Source organism: Esox lucius, chromosome 1 (assembly GCF_011004845.1).
Source record: "Esox lucius isolate fEsoLuc1 chromosome 1, fEsoLuc1.pri, whole genome shotgun sequence".
Classification (NCBI taxonomy): Eukaryota; Metazoa; Chordata; class Actinopteri; order Esociformes; family Esocidae; genus Esox; species Esox lucius.
Window position 1 is genome coordinate 30,565,669 of NC_047569.1, and position 21,074 is coordinate 30,586,742.

General features: G+C 42.3%; 1 protein-coding gene across 7 annotated transcripts; it reads right to left on the reverse strand.

The window, feature by feature from the left end:
- On the reverse strand, nt 1-20,244 carry gipr (gastric inhibitory polypeptide receptor). 7 transcript variants are annotated; one of them, XM_020045405.2, is made up of 15 exons: nt 20,007-20,244; nt 14,960-15,408; nt 10,898-11,066; nt 10,436-10,535; nt 9,898-10,008; nt 9,630-9,751; nt 7,691-7,797; nt 7,340-7,493; nt 6,908-7,067; nt 6,734-6,794; nt 6,570-6,639; nt 4,857-4,945; nt 2,289-2,427; nt 1,876-1,917; nt 1-1,467 (listed from the first exon to the last, which is right to left on the reverse strand). In XM_020045405.2, the coding sequence occupies exons 3-15, from the start codon at nt 10,949-10,951 to the stop codon at nt 1,111-1,113; spliced, it is 1,566 nt and encodes a 521-aa protein (XP_019900964.2). In that variant the 5' UTR covers nt 10,952-11,066; nt 14,960-15,408; nt 20,007-20,244; the 3' UTR covers nt 1-1,110. The 7 variants fall into 7 exon arrangements, with proteins under 7 accessions (XP_019900964.2, XP_019900960.2, XP_034146013.1 ...); XM_020045401.2 differs by having other exon boundaries at nt 19,908-20,244; XM_034290122.1 differs by lacking the exon at nt 20,007-20,244 and adding an exon at nt 18,434-18,507.
- Between the last annotated feature and the right edge of the window lie 830 nt (nt 20,245-21,074).

Genomic DNA, 21,074 nt, shown 5'->3' on the forward strand with positions numbered 1-21,074 from the left:
TCCTGCCCACTTCCATTTCCTGTCAGTTCTAGAGTGTGAATGGCAAAAATCCCTTGCGATTAAATCTGAGGGTGTCATATTGTCCTCTGCCCTGCTGGAGGTGCTATCGATCAGTCCTAAGGGTGAGTCAGAGAGTCAGAGTTTTTCAGTGGCTGTCTGTTTGCATTTGTGTGTTATGTGTATGTACTCAATACCTAGCTCACTGGTAAGGTCAATTGGTTTACTGCCATCCAGAAAGTAATTCACTGTTTGGCCAACACAGTATACTACAACTAAAACTCTACTGTTATAACTTCCATTGCACATGAAGACCCTCGGTTGGCACGTAGTAGCAGAAACATCTCCACTTTATCCACAGCAAGAGCGAGAGGTAGAAAAGGAATCAGAGCATATAAAGGTTTAACAGTGTTATTTTCTCAATTTAATCATGAATTGAACTGAAGATACAAATATGACACAATAATATATTTTGGGGGCTCTGAAGTGCTTCTTTGATAACTATTAGCTAAAACCAATGCACTTTTTACTGGACTAGTACTTTTACGCAACATTTAGGTCCGTTCAGGCAATGTTGCGCTTGGGTGAGGTCATTTTGCACAGCCACTCAAACGGCTTGCTCTGGCTGAAGCATCACGCCACATCCACCAACATTCTTCACAATGAGTCAGAATGTGAGTCACTCCAAAATGATTTCTAAAAGGTAAAATGTTCTCAAAAAGTCCAAATGGGCCCAGGGCATTCATGGGTTGCGCCCTAAAACACATACTGCTGTAGAGCAGTGTTCAGAAATTGCATCCGAGTTTCTGATTGGTTAGAGATAATTCTATCACTGGTTACTTGAAATATGAAACGAACACGGAGCACCGGATGATTTCAATGTGAGTCGTCATGCAGTCATCTGCCACTGGCAGCCCTCAAGTGATTGCCCGGCGAGGACGAGTCCCGGATCACTTTGCACCCAACTATTAACACAATGGCTGAACGAAACACCCGTTAGGCCGTGTAGACCTGGAAGAACTTAACGGAATCAGACGATTGTCCGTCTCAGATTCCACCTGAAACGACACAGGGGGCCAGGCTAGTTGTTAGCCCGTGTTAACTGAGTGTTGCTCAGCAGTAGCTCTCAGAGAATTTCATGCCTCCGTCTACATCCCCGTGGCCCAGTGCAGCTACACCCATGCCGCTAAGCACCCGCCCGTGGCTGGAGATGTAGCAGTAGGCCGTGCCCTTCTTGGCCCCTGGGTGGTGGTGGTGCTGTGGGGGAGGATGTGGCCCAGACGCGGAGGCGTCCGAGGAGAGGTTCTGGATGTTGTTCTGCGGACAGTCAGACTGGCAGAGCTGGTCATGCTCGCATTGCCCTGTGGTGGCGCCCCCCTGTGGCGTGTTGCTGCCAGTATTGCGCATGTCATCCAGGACAGCTATTCCCAGCTTCCATCGCTGCCACTTCCTATTGATCTCCGACTGAACCTGGGAGAGATGGACAGATGGGGAAAAAGAGATACGAAGAAAGGGGGATATTGAGAGAGAGCGCCGAACGCTGAGCTTGAATCAGCGATCCTCAACACAATGACACTCCACCCACGTCAACATTTTCATTTAACTTCTAGAAACACATTGGAATTAATGTTCCAATGTGCTGTGTAAAAGTTATGTGCTGTGTAAATAAAGTACGATTTTATTTAATTTCGTATCACTAAAGGCTAAACATGACTGTGAGCTCCTCCATGTGACAGGCCAGCCATAACAGCAGGCTGCCAGTCGGTGGCAGAAAGCACTGACTTCTCATAGGAATCGACAGCACTGAAAGGGCCAGAACCTCAGGTGGGACTGCTACTTTTGCTCTGGGCCTCGTCGAAGGCAAACCTGCTCACTCACCTCCTTATTGACGAAGCAGTAGAGGATGGCCACCAGAAGACCCTGTGAGATGACAGACACATAGACGTGAACCTTGACTAGAACAGACTGAAGGTACCACAGAGCAAGAAGGGTGTACAAGTATGTACTCAAGCACAGAACGCATGCGCATGCCCAGAAAGAAAAAACACATGGACAGGGCCAGCTCTAGCCTTTTGGGGGCCCTAGGCAAAATTTTATTTGGGGACCCTTCCCCAAGCAGTCCCTAGAGGTTGTGGCCCCCTAGCAGTCGAGGGCCCTAATCCACCACTTATGTTGATTATGCCTAGGCCCTGCACATGGACTACGGCATGCACACCAGCACGAACACCCAAACAAGAATCTAGACAGACACATCCACGAAGCGTGTATCTCACCATGGCTCAATGTATTACCTGGAAAGAGTTAAAGAAGAGTTCGAAAAAGAGTTTGACAATTCGGAGGATCCCCTCGGTCTGTTCTTCTGACATCACGGCAAAGACAACTTCATGGATGCCCAGGAGAGGAATGAGAGTCAGAGTGGACTTGGCCAACCTGCAAACACAACGCCTTATTCACAGCACCAAGCCAGGAAAACTATTGAAGCCTATTCATACCTCGCAATAACATGTGGCCTTTGTACGTACTGTATGTTCCTGTATGTACAGTATGTACAGTATGTATAGAATCAAAAAATCCCGAAAATCACATTGTATGGTTTTTAAATAATCTATTTGCATTTTATTGCATGACATAAGTATTTGATCACCTACCAACCAGTAAGAATTCCAGCTCTCACAGACCTGTTAGCTTTTCTTTAAGAAGCCCTCCTGTTCTCCACTGATTTCCTGTATTAACTGCACCTGTTTGAACTTGTTATCTGTATAAAAGACACCTGTCCACACACTCAATCAAACAGACTCCAACCTCTCCACAATGGCCAAGACCAGAGAGCTGAGTAAGGACCTGGTCAATGACCCGAAGAGAGCTGGGACCACAGTCTCAAAGAAAACCATTAGTAACACACTACGCCGTCATGGTTTAAAATCCTGCAGCGCACGCAAGGTTCCCCTGCTCAAGCCAGCACATGTCCAGGCCCGTCTGAAGTTTGCCAATGACCATCTGGATGATCCAGAGGAGGAATGGGAGAAGGTCATGTGGTCTGATGAGACAAAAATATAACTTTTTGGTCTAAACCACTCATCGTGTTTGGAGGAAGAAGAAGGATGAGTACATCCCCAAGAACACCATCCCAACCATGAAGCATGGAGGTGGAAACACATAAGAGCAGTAAGAGCATTGAAGATGGGTCGTAGCTGGGTCTTCCAGCATGGGAACTAAGGAGTGGCTCCGTAAGAAGCATCTCCAGGTCCTGGAGTGGCCTAGCCAGTCTCCAGACCTGAACCCAATAGAAAGTCTTTGGAGTCCGTATTGCCCAGCGACAGCCCCGAAACCTGAAGGATCTGGAGAAGGTCTGTATGGAGGAGTGGGCCAAAATCCCTGCTGCAGTGTGTGCAAACCTGGTCAAGAACTACAGGAAAGGTATGTTCTGTGTAATTGCAAACAAAGGTTTCGGTACCAAATATTAAGTTCTGCTTTTCTGATGTATCAAATACTTATGTCTTGCAATAAAATGTAAATTAATTACTTAAAAATCATACAATGTGATTTTCTGGATTTTTGTTTTAGATTCCGTCACTCACAGTTGAAGAGTACCTATGATAAAAATGACAGACCTCTACATGCTTTGTAAGTAGGAAAACCTGCAAAATCGTCAGTGTATCACATACTTGTTCTCCCGACTGTGTCAATGATACACTGTGATCATTTGTGGTCTGATCTCATAAGTGTAAATGGATGAGATCTGGACAAAAGACACATATTTAGAACAAGGTATAAATAGGGTTTCAGAGCGGTCTGTTTGGTCCTACATAGTGAACATCTTGATGTCACCACATGAATGACATCAAGGGTCCCTTTTCAAACACACACAAGAAAGTCAAACAGTGAATGCAACAACTCCCACGGCTGGACTTGAATAGAGATATTCAGTAAAAGCTTCAAAACAAAGCAGCTTTGGAAATCAGAAAGGCCTCTTCCCATGTTCTCTTCTCAGTTGTCCCAAATCACTGCATCAGCTACATCAGTACTTCGATACCAATCAGACTTACTGTACTGTACTGTGTAAAAGTCTTAGGCACCTGAAAGTTGAATTAAAGTCATTTATTTGGATAGTGTTTATTTGCAAATATATATATTATATTCAGGGATTTGTATATTATATAGTTTATAATAATAACCCAAATAAATGGTCTTTGTTTGGCTTTCAGGTGCCTAAGACTTTCACAGTACTGTATGTCAGATTTGCCCACAGTATCCTCTTGGATGTGGGTGCTTTCCTAAAGTCCTGCTTGCCCCCAAGAACACCAGGTTACAATCAAAAGAGGAGAGGCACCCGTGAATACAGAAACATCCGAGAATTATCCCTCTCATCACGTCGTCTCCCATGAAAGGTTAGGGGATGTTAGAAACACATGCTGAAGTATTTCTTTTAGGTAATGGAGGTGAACAGTTTGAAGTAAATGTCTTCAGTGTGAATAGTCGTAGGTCATCAGAAATGCTATTGGCTCGCACCAGACTGCTGTAGAGTCTATGTTTATGCTGGATGTTTGCAACACGGCCAAAGCCTTGGTAATGTTCCAGGAATGGGACAGTGTTTAACAAGGTATCGTATACTGCAGACAAAGGCTGGGAAGCAATCGAACCTGCTACAGCAGTGCTTTTGGGCCGGCTTTATTTACAGTATTCATGTGCCCACTAAATGCGTTTCTGCGAGGGGGGCAGTAAGTTATGTGACCAAAAAAATATAAACAACAAAATATTTGTAAGTAATTATCTCACTAAAGTTGATTGTATAAGAGTGCGCTTGGTTGGTGTGTGTTTTCACATAATCCATGAATTAGAAGGTGCTGTGTTGTTCTTACCTGACTTTATAATCTGTGTACCTCATTTGGTGTGCCTTTAATTTGGAGACAAGTATCTGTATGATCCGAATAAATATAAAAAAGTTGACCTGGAATTGAGAGAACACATAATTACTATTAAATCCAAGACAAACATTTTCTACTTTGGAGGTAAGCAACGTTTCTGGGACCAATGACAAGTCACGTGACCGGAAAAACCTAATGTTTTCTGGCATAATACTTCTAATGGATAATATTGGAGAAAAATGTATGTTCTGGGACAACTTCCTCTCAGCGGCTCATGGAAATCCTTTATTATTAGAACACTTGGATGGATTCAAACTTACAGGAACGTGGTAAACATGGCTAGTTTATTATTACAAGGAAACTAGGCCAAGTGACATGAGTCTGGGTTGATGAGTAATCCATGCATTTAAATCTACAGACCCGATACAACCTTTCCTCCCTTTTGTCACGGCCTGTTTACCTTAAAAAGACAAGACTGCATGGGAGGCACAGTGGGGGGGGGGGGGGGTGGCGGAGGAGAGAAGCTGGGGTTGATTAATGTGACACCATAATTGAATTCCATGTTAGCCAGGTAGCTGGCTAGAAAGTAGATACCTTAGGTTTTGGTGTCAAACTGCAGCCAGCTTGTTCCCATTCATATTCAATATTGCCATTCATTACTGTCATTACTCTATGGTCATAAATGACAGGTGGGTTCTTATACACGGATGCAAAGAAAGCAACCTGATTGTATGGTAAAACCCACAGTGCTTAGCTGGCATATTGCAGTTTTGCGTTCTGTAGTCCCTCCTCAGCAACTGAAGGCCAAATTAAAAATTAACTTGTGGACTATGTCAGCTATTGTGTCGATTGATTGATTCCAGTTAAACACTTTTAATTGAAAAGCTTTGTGTAACTCAGCCAGGGGGACAAGGTACATATTTGGCTAAAAGTTATGAAGCTGCTGTCCTTAATACAATTAATAAGACTAAAAAATCATCTTGCGATACAGCATGTCAGACTGCTAATGTTTAGACTGTTACATTTATTTAAAGGTTTTTGCTCAGGTCTCTAGGTGTTGAAGTTTCCATGCATGATACCTAAATGATCTGCTGGAGAAGTAAAGAGTAGTCTTGAGCAAGACAAATCATATGAAAAATTTCCCAAGAAATTCTTTCTTTTCTCAAAAACATGTCACAATTATTGGCACATCTACAAAAACATTAACCAAATCTAAATCTAATAAATTGAAGTATTTTACCACTGATATATTGTTTTCAGTTTTATCTGGTTCATTATATACAATTAAGTGGTCATCCGTTACTTACTGTGACACACATGCCAAACTCCCTTACAAATCTATTTACACAAGAAAGGTAAAAAAAAAAAGGTCCTTGTCCTAAACTATGCACATCCATCCCTACAATGTGTTTTATTAAAAGTGCTTTGGTAAATGTTGTCTCGCTATATTTCCTTGACTCCACTGCTTCTCTCTCTCTCATGGAAAAACTACAAAAACATAAATGGTAGCATAGCTCTAACACGACATAACATATGCATGAAATTAGTCTGGACAAGTAACAATTTCTGAGTGTTAGCCATTCAAACTTAATTGACCCCATATATCTTTTGTTGATTTTCAAGGAGAGTCCTGTTCTGATCTCTTCTCTGAACACATTCAAGTCTCAACCAAGGGTACTGGAGCCCAGACGCCACAGTTGCCCTCACCAGAATGACCAACAGAATGGGAGTGCGGATGATCCACCAGTACGCCATGTTCCCGTTGATCTCCCAGCACCTGGGACGAAATGATTCACAGCCTGTCAGTGGCAGTTCTGTTGTCATCAATGGACGACAAGGCAATATGACTGAAAGGAAGTGGGATGACTCACCGCGTGTTTTCGTATAGGTATCGTACTATGATCCAGGGCACCACAAACAACACCGGGGTTCCTGCCCACAGCACCCCAAAAGAAGACATTACTGGCAGGAAATAGTGCTATGGAATTATTCACCATGCATGTGTGTGTGTGTGTCTGAGTGTGTGTGTGTGTGTGTGTGCGTACCCCAGCCGATGACAAGGTATGCACAGAAGTAGCTGTTCTCAGAGAAGACCATGAGCACCAGGAGGTTGTGGAGGTACAGACCTTCCACCAGCAGCCAGAAGTAGTTGGCACCCACGCAATACTGCATTAGCACCTGGGCCACGCGGCAGCCAGACAGGGCCTGGGGGCAAAGGTCAGGAGTCAAAGGTCAAAACACACAATTGGGATTAAAGTCAAGTATGAATGCCTATGGCAGTGTTTCTCAATCCTGGTCCTGCGGACCCCAAGGAGTGCACGTTTTTGTTTGTGCCCTAGCGCTCACACGCCTGATTCAAATGCTACCCTACCACTTGACTTAATCAACCTACCAAGTCTTTCATTTGATTCAGGTGTGTAAGTGCTACGGCACACGTGCGTGTGACCGACGTGGGTGCTTTGGTATTATGTCCCGACCTGATCACTGAGGACGTTGGACAGGTCTCTATTGTCACTGAACTCGGGCGTGTCCCTGGTAAGAACGGCGTCCCTGGTGAGGATGGATATGGCTCGCAGGATGAAGGAGGCAAACAGGTTGGTGTGGATATAGTTCCTTGTGCACCTGAGTTTCCTATGGTGCAGACACATGAAACGGGATCAATGCGCCGCTACACTATTGCCAGCGGTACAGGTGTCACATCCGCTTTGCACTTGTCTGATTCAAGTCCCGAGGATTAGAAGTAAAGCTTCAAACTCAGACCGCACCAAGTGCCCCATGGTCAGGCTCTAATCCTGACCTACACCATGACTGTGGCAGACTGTGTTTACCTGAAGATCAGCAGTATGATGAAGGCCAGTGTGAGGCTGACCAGGGACAGGGAGTAGCCCACGGTATACATCAGCCGGAAGGAGGCCAGGATCACCATTTGCTTCTCCTGTGGAAACACAAAGGCCTGCACTCAGATCAGGCGGAGGACGGGCCAGCGTGACCTAAGCTGTGTTCACACGCACAACACCACGCTAACTGTAGTTAATGTTGGTGTTTTGGCCAAACACTGACAGCCTCCGCCGTGCCTCGTCGCTGTTATTAACTGGTTGCCAGCGAAAAAAGTTCAGTCGTACTTATAGAGCTGGGTCGGATATACGACGTCTTTCAGGAGACGTGGCGACGTCGATCACTCATTCGCTCAGCCACTCACTCAACCAGCCATTGTAATTATCAGCCCTGAGGGGGCGAAGGAGAGTTGAGTTACTCGTTTCAAGCAGCAACATAACCGTCTCCCTCTTTGTAAAGATCTTAAATTGACCCGTTTTCTTTTTTACTCATCAGATGTTGACAGGCATTTTGATATAAATGAAATGTCTTCTATTTCTCGTAAAATATCACACTGAAATTTTCAATACGCTGCATTGCATACAATTCCTTTGAAAATGTGAATTTTTTTTATACCTTGATGTAAAATGAGATGATTTGTGACCCATTGGCATTTATATACACAAATACATTGTCAAAGGTCAAAAACATCAAAAAAGATGAAACCTTTTTATTCACTAGAGTTGCTTTTTGGCCCTTCCTTTTATGTAAGATGAGCTAGTTTGCCTATAGGAGCTAACTAACTCAAAAATCAAGCTATTCATTATTCTTTATGTGCATAGAGTGTGAGTTAAATCCAATACAAAGAGTTAATGTTCTAAAAGCTGCAACTTTAAGCCCATAAACGGAGAGTGTTTCAAAGGTTGGGACAAACATTTCCATGGTTGTTAGATTTACGGGGAAAAATGAAATATTGCAAGCAAAAGCATGAAACAAAGAAGAAATATCCACAGGTGGGTGGGGCATGTTCATCGCTAGTCTCAGACAGCAGGACAGTCATTCTGCAGCAGTAACAAAATGGAATTGAATTCAATGAATGGACATTTTCTAGGGTTTGATTAATCTTTTTGTAATAGTAAATAAAGTCTTCTATTTTGAAGAGAAAATTTAAAAACATACCTTTTCAAACCATAAATTGACTGTTAAGTTTAACCTCCTCCAAAAATAGGTAGACCCAATTAAGATATGACCTCAGCATTGTTCCAATATCATTACACCCCCGCACACTCCAGAGCCAAGACAGGTATTTAACGCTGCCAGACTGAATGGGGAACAACCTGAATGACATCTATAATATTAATGTAGTGAAAGGGCCATTCACTACTGAGCTGGTAATGGAATGTAGAATGAGATGTGAAATGTGAAAGGGATGGGTAAAGGAGGACATTGGTTTAGCATGCTGGGAGGAGCTGTAAGCCCATTAGCAGCCAGGCATGACTAAAAGAGCATCAGGACATCATCAGAAAGACATGACAATTCTTTCTCTGTTCAGTTAAGGTGGTATGCAACCGCAATATCTAGTTTATTACTTTTTGCATAGTAAATTACCATTTGGCTTTGATTGAATTGAAATCAATCTGCATTTTATTGGATATTTTCAATTACGAGTACTAGTGCCATTTTCGTAGAGATGCATTCTGGACTGATGGTGTCATTCCAGCCATCAGTTCTGAAAGTGGTTCTCCTCAGCTGAAACAGCTTCCCGTTTGTTGTGACCAATGCTTTCTCCAAGCCCCCAGTGCAACGTGGTGTGCCCCTCTAACCCTGCACTGTCAGAGTGTTAACCTTGTGTTACAGTACCTCAGAACACCCCCCCCCCCCCCCCCATCTCCCAGCCATACCGGCGTGTGCCTGTGAAGACGGTCTCCAGGCTCGGTGTTCGACGGGGGTTACCTGCGCCGCTTGCTGGCTGTTGTCGGCGTTGCACTGGGAGTGGTCCCTCCAGTAGCCACTGGTGTTGTCGGTGGCCCACTGTCCATCGGGCCCGCACTGCCGCGACACGTAGCCATGGCGAACTGCTCACACACACACACACGGCCAGGCCGAGACAGAGGGAGACAGTGACAAACAGGGGACGCAAATCAAATTGTGCATGGCGGTAGATAGAAACAGCGTCGTAATTAAGCCCCACCGCCTTCTCTCGACCAGACCACACCCGTACCTTGGTCGTACCAGGGAAGGTACCACGGGCATGCCACTTTGACGGTGGTGTTGGGCGCGCCGTCCGGCCAGCAGGCGTACATGTCAAACATCCGGCCGCAGACTAAGCCTGCTGGGAGAAGATCAGGTGTGAGCCTGGAGCAGGCTGGGGACTGATATAACCAGGCTGGGGACTGGTATCAGCAGGCTGGGGACTGGTATAATCAGGTTGGGGACTGGTATGATCAGGCTGGGGACTGGTATGATCAGGCTGGGGACTGGTATGATCAGGCTGGGGACTGGAATGAGCAGGCTGGGGACTGGTATGATCAGGCTGGGGACTGGTATGATCAGGCTGGGGACTGGTATGATCAGGCTGGGGACTGGTATGAGCAGGCTGGGGACTGGTATGAGCAGGCTGGGGACTAGTATGATCAGGCTGGGGACTGTTAATGTCTTCTATGAGCTAGAAGAGCAAGGCACTTGGATGGCCATATTAAAATGTATACAGGTTGCCTGTATTTGTCTGTCTGCACACAGGACAGATGTCTGTCTGTTACCTGGGGCTGTGGGGTCCGTTCTTATTTTCTGCATGCACTCGTTCCTGTATCTCTTCCACTCCTTCACCGTATCCTTCACTGTCTTAGTTGACACAGGCTGCTGGTGACAATCCCAATACAGATGGGGGGTCAGTGGGTAACCCCAATTCTCATTAGCTTTTACACTAAACCTGCTACACCAAATGAGGATGTAAAGCTTAAATCATTACTGTTTTGGTTTAGCTTCTGATGACTTCTATAAAGCACACTGAGATAGTCATTACTTTAAGTGATTCAGAACAGGGAAACATCTCAACACAACCCAATTCAGGACATTTAATGTCCGCCGCAGAGGAGAATCAAGCAAACTAACAATGGCAGCATGAAATGACACTACAAACAGTCACGGCCTAAATGAGGATAATCACATCAAGTACGTTAACAACTGCCAGAAGGTGCAGAATAAAAGGGAAGAATGCAGACCATAGTTCTGCACAAGGAAGACAGAAAGAAGAGGAGGAAAGCAGAGGTCTTCATCCCTTAGAGGAGTGCCAGGGAGGGGGAACACTCATCCTCTCAGGGCTCCTGGGTTCTGTTCACCCAGTCAGAACCAGGCCACGGATCAGACCATCAGCACCCCACAGCCAAAACCCTGCCAAAGAACACACACAATTAGTTAGACCTAGAAGTCAACAGAACAACATGGGTTTGGGTAACATTCACAAAGCATATAAAAAAAAACACACCCTGTGGTCGATTGATTTGTGGAACGGAAGTCAGAGCATAATGCCACAGAATCAATGATGATGTGCCTCAAGGGAGACGGACAAATGACTGTCCAATTGATCAGAATTGATCATTCAGTCAGAGTACATTCACTTAGAGCCCATACAAATAAATCCATGAAGGCCAATTAGATGATTGGAGCACTAGAGAGCTTAAGGTGCCGGTGACAACATGTTGTGGCTACTGTACTGAAGGCCATGGGTTTCCAAACTGTTCTTGTCTGGGGAACACAGACTCACTGTGAAAAGCTCTCGAGCAGTAGAATTCCTGAAATCGCTGAATTATTTTAAGCAAACGCATATTGCCGGACAAGCAGTAAATGTAACTAATGAATTGGTTTTATTCATTATATATTCATTATTGACATATTAATAATAACAATTAAAACTGCTTGTAATATGATTTAATATGAACAAAATAATTGTCTGGTGCTCTAATTTTGTTCACGATTTATTTATTCAAGTTTATATGGCAAAAAAACATGCCATCAATGTACATTCATAGAAGAAACTGTTCCAGAGCATACAACTGGAGAGTTTCACAGTATACTGCATTCATCCTCAGTAACTAGTTTTTTCTTTCGGTGCCCAATTTGCAGCAGGTGTCTCTATTGGTTTCCTCTGAACAAAAGAAAACCCAGCAAGTCTGTATCAAACACTGTGAAACAGACACAGATCCACACTTTTTCCCTTCACAATCACAACAGACATTACAGAACCATTAATTTCAGCAGAAAGCTTAGGGTACTTTTTGATGTTCTACATTTGAGTTGTCCGTGGAAAAAAACTGACTTGAGCTGTCGAGGTTTTGGTATTAAAACCAAAAACCGTCAAATATTATGAAAGAAGTATCTACTAATGGTGACAACGATTGTAGTCAGTCCAGGTTCTGTATCTAATCCTCTCCATAAAGGTACTAAAGGCGTTGAATTAATAAGTGCTAGTGTCATCTGATAACCAACAGACTGAGATTCAGAATGAAGCTAGTTTTAGTTGTTTTCTTAGTTACAGTTGTGCTCATACCCTGGCAGAAAATGGTGACATTTTGGCAATCCCCCCCTGGTTGTACCCGGTCTTGCGGTCGGGAGCCCGGTTCATTTTGGTTTTATGTTTTACATGCTGCCCAATGTCACTGGTTGCTGCTTTTGTTTTGTTTCTTTTTGATTTAACATGGATTACTTCGGCCCTTCCTTCTCTGTGCTTGTCCTACCACCACCACCGTGACGGGAATGGCACATATATTACCAATTCTCCAGGGGTATGCAAACTTTTGTGCACAACTGTAAGAAAGCATGTCCATTTCTTAAATGCCTGAAAGGCTGTCAATAATTTTAAGATGTTGCAGGGATGAGGCAGGGCATATGCACTGGGAGAAAATAAAATAAAATACACAATACAAAAACAAAAATGTTACACAGGATAAAACCAAACAAAGGCCAACAAGAAACACAGGACAGGAGGAACTTAAATAGGGACAGTAATCAGGAACACTGGTGAGGGCGATAATCACAAACACAGGTCTGTTCTCCAAATGACTGAGAGGGACTTGGAACTCACTGGTAAGGCAGACTTACTGTACATGTGGGTGACAAACGACTAAGACAGACTGCAAGCGATCATTAGGTGAGACACCTATACCTAAGCTGCAATTCATTGTTATTGTGGCATTTTACTCTGGTCATGGGCCTTGCCATGTGATAACATGTAATGTTGCAGAACTGGGCTTTTAAAACCGTACCCCAGTATCACGCACAAGGGATGAAAGCCACAACGTTCACAAAAAGGGCATCTCCCTTCAATCAGTGCTCAAATGTTGGCAGCCCTTGACAATCAAAGTGTAACGTACCGCACATTCAGGTACACAACAGCTACACACTGAGCTAGCCTTCAAAAACACAGTCACCTCTCAAGGACTACCTATCTGTTGCCAGAGAAGGCAGGTATTGTCAGAGGCAGTGTCCAGAGACTGGGCTGCCGGAACAGGTTCGGCCGAAGGTGATCGCAATGAGAAGGAAAACTTAACCCTATCAATCCAATGATTAACATTTTCCATCAATTATTTGTCTTTAACAAACAATACCTACTGTTTTTGACAAACAAATATGGGATGTATCAAACTGCCCTTTCAACAAGACTGCTCATGTAGTATAGCACACAGCTACCACTGAACTATTTTTTTATCACAGAAATCTGGGTAAGATCACTATGTTTAGAAAGAGGTTGTGGCTGCAGCAAGTATGTTTAAAAACAGGTTGTGGCTGCGATATGGAGATTATTTTTCACAAAAGTGAAAACAAACTCAGTGAAACAAATTTGATTTAAATAAAACCCACAACATTGAACCTGCAAATCAGTTGGTCTCTGTCCAGTGGCCGCAGCTTGTACTTCTGCCCAAAAATGATTCGTCAAACTGGAGTTTTGGAAACTGACTGATCAATTGGAAAGTACTTATTCAACAGGAGATTAACAATGGAGAAGTAAGACTTAGTTTCTTTCAAATGCTTCACCAAATGGCAAAATTAAGTAAGGTTTCATTTTCATTTGATAAATCATAAAGGACCTTAATGAGGATCTCAAGATCATTGTGAGCCATATCCCAGGAACAGGCTTACCCAACCAGACTGGCATGTGGCTTGGCTTCACACTGTAACGGCGTGCTAGCCACGGGACCCAATTTCAACACGTAGTCGTTACAGAAATTGACCCACTAGCTGTTTACTTTCTGCATCAACATAAAGTCACAGAGTCTACTTTTAATAGCAGTGGGACTCTGAACTGTGGCAAGAGTAAAAGGCCTTGCCCAGTGAAGAAGCACTAACCTGCTCCAATCCACTAAAGCGAGATGACGTAAGATATCCCCTCCATCATTTGAACATTGACTCTGGGCTTACTTGACCACATACTTGGAAGTACACAAGGAATCATGTTCCTGTGTATTTGGCAAGCTTCCTTGACCTGGCTTCAGTCACGTGTAATAACAAAACACTAAGACCTCACTGCCTAGTACTTTGTAAGGAGAGAGTAGAGTAAAAAGTATGCTGTAAAAAAGAGAAAACTGATAGCCTGCAAATAAAGGATCACATTGTTGTCTGAAATGTGGGGACAATGGATACTGTAAGGACCTCCAGGCAGCCAGGTTGTTTGGTTCCAACCATGAAGAGCGAAGTATTAGAAGGAGCGAGCAAAGAGTGGTCGAAGGTACAAGTAAAGGTCAAAATCCAGAAATCCAAAAAGGCACACAGGCGAAGGTACACAAGGGCTAAGGCAAACACAGTAGTGCAGAGGTGTGCAGGGGTGTGCAGGTGAGAGAACCAAGATGTGGAGTGATCAAGGTCAGTGTAGCGCGTGCGGGGGTGGGAGCTGGGCGAGGGGCTTGGGAAGACTAGGGTGTGTTCAGGAGGTGCTGGAACAGGGAATGACAGAGACCTGAGTGCAGGCCTCACAGATTCACATAATTTTATTGAGAGGGATTTTCCGATGAATCAATGGAGTCATTTTCTAAGACCGCTTAAATGTGAGGGAAGCCTCACGTGGTGTGTAGATGCATTGTAAGTATAGATGTAAACAGAACAGCTGTTTATTTTGGAGCAAACATACACAAATAGACTCATATAATTGCAGATGAAGAGGATAAAGAAAAGTTGGAAAAGGAGACTGTCAAGAAGTAACATAATATTGTCATCACCAGTAGATGATGTAGATGCGGTATCTTTAGCTAACCGATGTACATCTTTATTTCAATGTGTTCAGGTCTTCTTACTGTGTTTCAGGTATTCTTCCTGTGTTTCAGGTCTTCCTGTGTTTCAGGTCTTCTTCCGGTGTTTCAGGTCTTCATGTGTTTCAGGTCTTCTTCGTGGGTTTCAGGTCTTCTTCGTGGGTTTCAGGTCTTCTTCGTGGGTTTCAGGTCTTCTTCGTGGGTTTCAGGTCTTCTTCCTGTGTTTCAGGTCTTCTTGTGATTCTGGTCTTCTTCCTGTGTGTCAGGTCTTCTTCCTGTGTTTCAGGTCTTCTTCTTGTGTTTCAGGTCTTCTTTCAGTGTTTCAGGTCTTCTTACTGTGTTTCAAGTCTTCTTCCAATGTTTCAGGTCTTCTTACTGTGTTTCAAGTCTTCTTACTGTGTTTCAAGTCTTCTTACTGTGTTTTAGGTCTTCTTCCAGTGTGTCAGGTCTTCTCACTGTGTTTCAGGTCTTATTACTCATGTATCAATTCCAGCCTGCAGTGATAAAGGGTAGAGACAGTTTTTGCAAGGACCAAAACAAGAGAAAACCCAACCCAATCCAATCACAGACAGTATCGTAAGCTCAAGGCTGCAGGGTTCTTTTGGATGCATTAAAGTTTCAGTAATGGGGTAAAGTACACTGACATGTCTCTCATTGGTGCAGTAATTTTTTCCTTTTGTCAAGGGAATTCATATTTTTGACACAAGCTGGATGGAACTGTTTCCATCCTGGTCAAGATCTATTTTAGGCAGGTCTCTTGGACTGGAGGTGGGCCCTCCCAATCAGCCTCCATGATGAATGTTACACTAAACAGAGGTTTGGAATTTGGAACAGAGAAAGAAGAGAACTGGGAATTTTATCTTCATTGAGCTTAAATATTCACACATTAAATAATCAGACATTAAATATTCAGACTTTCAAACTCAGTAGCTGGTATCAAATACAGATACAGCACTATAACAACCCATGTGACATCCATTTCATGAGTAGAGAGGCTTGGCATGCTTCTGGCAATGTATGTCTACTCGAACTTCCTGTAAAAACCAAATCTAGAATTATTGATACTGCTGCATATGATTTTAATGTTTATCATCTCTATTGATACTGCTGCATATGATTTTAATAGTGTTTATCATCTCTATTGATACTGCTGCATGTGATTTTAATAATGTTTATCATCTCTATTGATACTACTTCATGTGATTTTAATAATGTTTATCATATCTATTGATGCTACATAATTTTAATAATGTTTATCAGCTTGGTTGATGCTACAACGATGATAAACATGATTTCAATGTTTATCATCTCTGTTGATGCAACTATACATGATTTTAACAATGTGTCTCATCTCTCCTGATGCTATTGTAGAAGATTTTAACAATGTGTCTCATCTCTGTTGATGCTACTGTAAATAATTTTAATAATGTTTATCATCTCTATTGATGCTACTGTAAATTATTTTAATAATGTGTCTCATCTCTACTGATGCTACTGTACATGCTTTTCCTGAGAAATCATGAGGCAACCTAATGCTCCGTTATTAAGCAGAAGTGATCCAATAACATTTTGCCAGCTGATAGCAGGACGCTGGAGGAAGGCAAGACACAGAGCACCTGACTATCACAGGCTGGTTCCTATCAGGCCGAGACTCTGAAATACCATAACTACATGTCTGCATCGACACTCATCACTTTTCAGTCGTGACTACAGGGGCTGTTATTTCAAGACCTTGTCGCCAAGGTTACACTTCACATAGCAGATGTCGATTTTTAAACTTAAAAAAAACTGAATACATAGAATTCACCCATAACATGGTTCTGTTTCATTGCACAAGGCCGCTCATTATTAGAAGACGACCCACACCTGTGGCGTGAGAACAGACCAGAGAGCGACCAGATAAGCGGCCAGAGAAATAGAAAAGGTTTTTGATTTGATATCTTGTTCCACCTCCCAGTTTTTAGGCTGTATTTTTATATGGAAACAACCCTAATTTATTAGCAAAATTACTGCAAAAAGTCTCCTGATTATATACCCCAGTGGTCAAATGGACTGTCCAATTAATAGATAAGCACCTTCCCCAGGCCATCCCCGACCACAACTAGGTCTGGCGTGTTCGCTACGCCAGAAAAAACATGACTGTCGATGTCAAACCAGGCTCCACTGAAAGCAGAAGGTTTCTAAACATCGCTGGTGAGACAAAGAGGTCGAGAGATAGTCCAGAGCAGCAAGCATTCCCTGCAAGACTGAGGCCAGTCTGCTGTAGCTGCTTCTGCTTGACACTGAGAAGGGATTTCCTCAAAGTCACATGGGGTGTTAGAAGCCTCAACACACAAAGACACACACACAGCAATGTCTGACTTCTCACCACAGGCCACATTGTTAGCATCTATCGCTGGTTATGAGGCGAGCCCCTTATCAAATAAAATACATTATTTCCCTGTACATTGTTAGCATCTATCGCTGATTATGATTATTTCTCTGTATCCTAAGCCTCAATACAGACAAATGTTTTTCATTTCCTCATGGTAGGCTTACTAAATTAACAGAAGCCAGTAACCGGGCAGACCACGTTAAAGACATGTTTATAAGACACTTGATAAGTGGACATATTCAAGTCATATAGTCTTCAAAAATAGAAGGCTTTGAACAAGCATTGACGGAACACAAACAGACACATACACTCTGCTTTTGTGCTTTAGAGAACTCTGTTTCATTTGCACCAAACATCCACTTGCAACATCATCCGTCAGCGTTCTTTAAACAAGATGCAAGCCACTGATGTTTCCAAAGCCCTGCGGAATCACATTAATGGACTGTTAAGGAGTGGGAGCTCTGGCATATCCCAGCAACCAGGCACTGCCTGCTGGAATTAAGTTGGAATCTACTGCTCTGGACAGTGATTACTGTGAGCCTTAGTGCCACACCAATAGAGTGGCTGATATCAGAACCCAGTTAACCTTAGTGGTGTCAGGGTTGCCTGTGCGTTGAGAGACTCTAACAGAGCATCATATAGATCAATTAGGTGCCAGCTAAATTCACACAGACGCATTTAACATAACGACATAAAGGAAATGTTACAGCCGGCATCAGGGAGCTCCGCGGTCAAGACGAGTGTGTGTGAGTGTGTGTTTTGGGGCTTTAGGTTTTGCTAAATCTTGTTTTTAAAAAGACTGTATGACTGGTAATTATGTTTCAATCAAGTGAATTTGGATTACGGATTACCATACACATTCATACAGTATTTGTCAATTTTCTGACAGCAAAACCTACAAAAAACGAAACAGTAATTAATGCAGAACTATATTACAGTGCCATGTTCTCACTTGGTATAAAGCAAAAAGACTAAAACGAAATCTTCTGTAAGGTAATGGTAGTGAGGTGATCGTGTTTGGGAATTACTGTGAGGAATCAAATCAATCAATGTATATAAAATGAACATGGCTGGAAATGAAAGCTCTTGCATGCCCTCCCATGTTAAGCTTACAGTAAGGGTCCCATATGAAACTATATTCTCACCGCTGGTGTCCCTCTGGGCTTGGATCTAGGCCTTCAGCTCCTCTCTCTATACACCAAGCTACTTGGCTCCGTCATGTCACCACATGGTCTTTCCTGTCAGTGATATGTTTGATAAAACTCAGGCTAGATTTATTTTCCTACCACCTTAATGTTGACATGCTCAACCTTGACAAGATGCTCTAAAAACCTAACAAAAAAACATCTAAAAACTTAACTTTCCAAAGACTCTAAAATAAATCCAAATAATTAAAGATGCACTGCTGAGTAAAACTAAATGCCTGCCAGTCATTTTGAAAATGGTGCTAATGAGTCCCGGTTTTACTATTTTATCTTATTATTTACTGTGTACCCCATTGGAGAGTGTTTCTTTAACTCATTGTAAGGTTAAGGTTAGTGTTATAAGTAGGTAAGTGTTAGTGCATGCAATTTTATATGGGGATTAAGCGCATGGTCTCAAAGAGTTACAAAACACACTGAAAAAAACACACTGAAATGTTGAGAAACCACCAGGCCTGGGGCCCCTCCAGACAGAATCTGCGCCCTCCCAGTTTTGTTTCCCCATGAACACTGCAAATGTAATATGAATTAGATATGCCCCCTCATTTATAAAAAATGCCCCCTTAGTCATTTCATCCTGCAGCTGGATCTGGAAACCACATGTACTGTAGTTGTCACGTGAAAAATGTTCATCATTACATAAATTGTGAAACATGTACAGACAAATGTACATTACTTATTTTACATAACCTGTCTAGATTAACCAGTAAATCCCAGGAAATGTACATAACCACGGCTGACCAAGTTGTCAGCTTCATCTTTCCAGAATCGCATCCCAATGCCACACTACAACTGCCAAGGACATCTTGTGACCAAGTACTAGTTGTGCCCAAGACACAGAAATACCCTGATGCACACTATTTTGAGCACCTATTCATGTGAAAAAAGGCCTACTTGCATTTTCACATAATTAATGTTGTTAAAAAATTAAACAAAAAACAAGTGATAAACACAATATGAAAACAAATAGGACTAAAAGAGAAATATTAAAATTATGAAATATAAAGTCTATGTATTAGACTATACTTCTACTATTTTTACTACAATTCTCACTAGAAATACTACTACTACTACTACTATAATTAATAATAAAATTAATATTAAAGAAGATCTTCAATAACTGTACCCTGTGATAATGATAAAAGTACTTTAATCACTTACTAATATCAATTACTTAAAGCCCAAGTCTGCTTCATGATAACGTTACATAACTTCACTGAAGTCGCAAAATAAGAATATAATCGAAAACATTATTTAGCAAATTATGCACTAGTTAATTACCTAACAGTGAGCAAAATACGGTCTACATTAAGCCACAAATTGTGTTTGTATTAGCTATAGTTACCAATGGAATAGACTATCGACAGACCATTAGAAATATTATCAATTAGGAGTAATAATAATAGTAGTATCCTACCGTCTGGGATTCAATTTTCCTGTCACAGATAATTGTCTAAGATCCGGTGCGCAGGTGAAATAGATCTTGAACGTTCGACAGACCGTGTATATTAGTTACCTCAAATTATAGTTTTGTTGAGGAATCCATTAGTTTTGTATGACAGACACGCCCCTACCCGTAGCACCGAAATACTAAAGCGTAAAACCAGACTGCAGGGGTATAAGTGTCAAACATGTACTCAGTGGCACCCGGCTTGCTCAGCTGAGCGCGGGAAACGCAGGAAATACTAAGTCTCCTGAAAAACTATGTCAGTCGTTTTTCATGTTATACCTCTTAAAGGTACAGTAAGATGTGCCACACCACCTTGGTTCCAGAGAGGAGCGGTAACCCGGCCAGGTAAACCTATTGAACGTTCATTATATGACAGGATTGTCTCTTTTAAAAATATCTGTTTATAGGCTTTAATTGTACCAGAGTGTCTTCTGATCATAAAGCCTACACATTTTTTGTTTTATTTAATCCACCCCTGGCCTTGCAGAAGACAAAAACCCTGTTGAACTAAAGCCAGCTTTTAGTTTGTTCATATTTTAATTACTGTATAGATAGCCTAATAGGTTTCCTAAACACAAAGAAAGCTAAATGACTGTACAGTAAAACACAGGGCTTAGCTTGCTTTATTTAGGGTATGCATTGTGTAGTCCAGCCATCTTCAACCAAATGACTAATTTAAGGTACATTCCAGGATCTTTGGTCTCTTGTTGTAAAAGTGGCACTGTTGAACCAAAACAGTTTTCTGAAAATTGGGTATCTGTGTGCAGGTACAGTTGTAACCATAATTCCCAAACTTGGAATTTCATGGATAGTTGAGGTATTTCACTTATAGAGTATCCACATATGAAAAACCAATTAACCCTCCCGCCCAAAACGCACGTTTAAAAAAATTGTTATTGTCTCAGGCTGCATCTTTAACTTTAATATCAGCTGTTGAGTTTCTTTATACATTCCTAAATGACTAAAATTGAAAGGTAAATTGAAAGAATAGTCAGCACCAGTTTGAATACAAACTTAATTTGATTCCTTTCAAATGTTTTCACAAACTTAATTTGAATCCTTTCAAATGTTCTCACAAATTTAATTTGATTCTCACAAACTTAAGCGGTCCAGATACACATCATTGCTTTGCTT

Excerpts from the sequence above, each read along its gene's own strand:
- gipr (XM_020045405.2), bottom strand. The coding sequence starts at position 10,951 with ATGAAGACCTCTGCTTTCCTCCTCTTCTTTCTGTCTTCCTTGTGCAGA. Across the intron at positions 7,798-9,629 it reads ACAGCCAGCAAGCGGCGCAG|GAGAAGCAAATGGTGATCCT; the intron begins GTAACCCCCGTC and ends GTGTTTCCACAG. Across the intron at positions 6,795-6,907 it reads ATACCTTGTCATCGGCTGGG|GAACCCCGGTGTTGTTTGTG; the intron begins GTACGCACACAC and ends TGCTGTGGGCAG.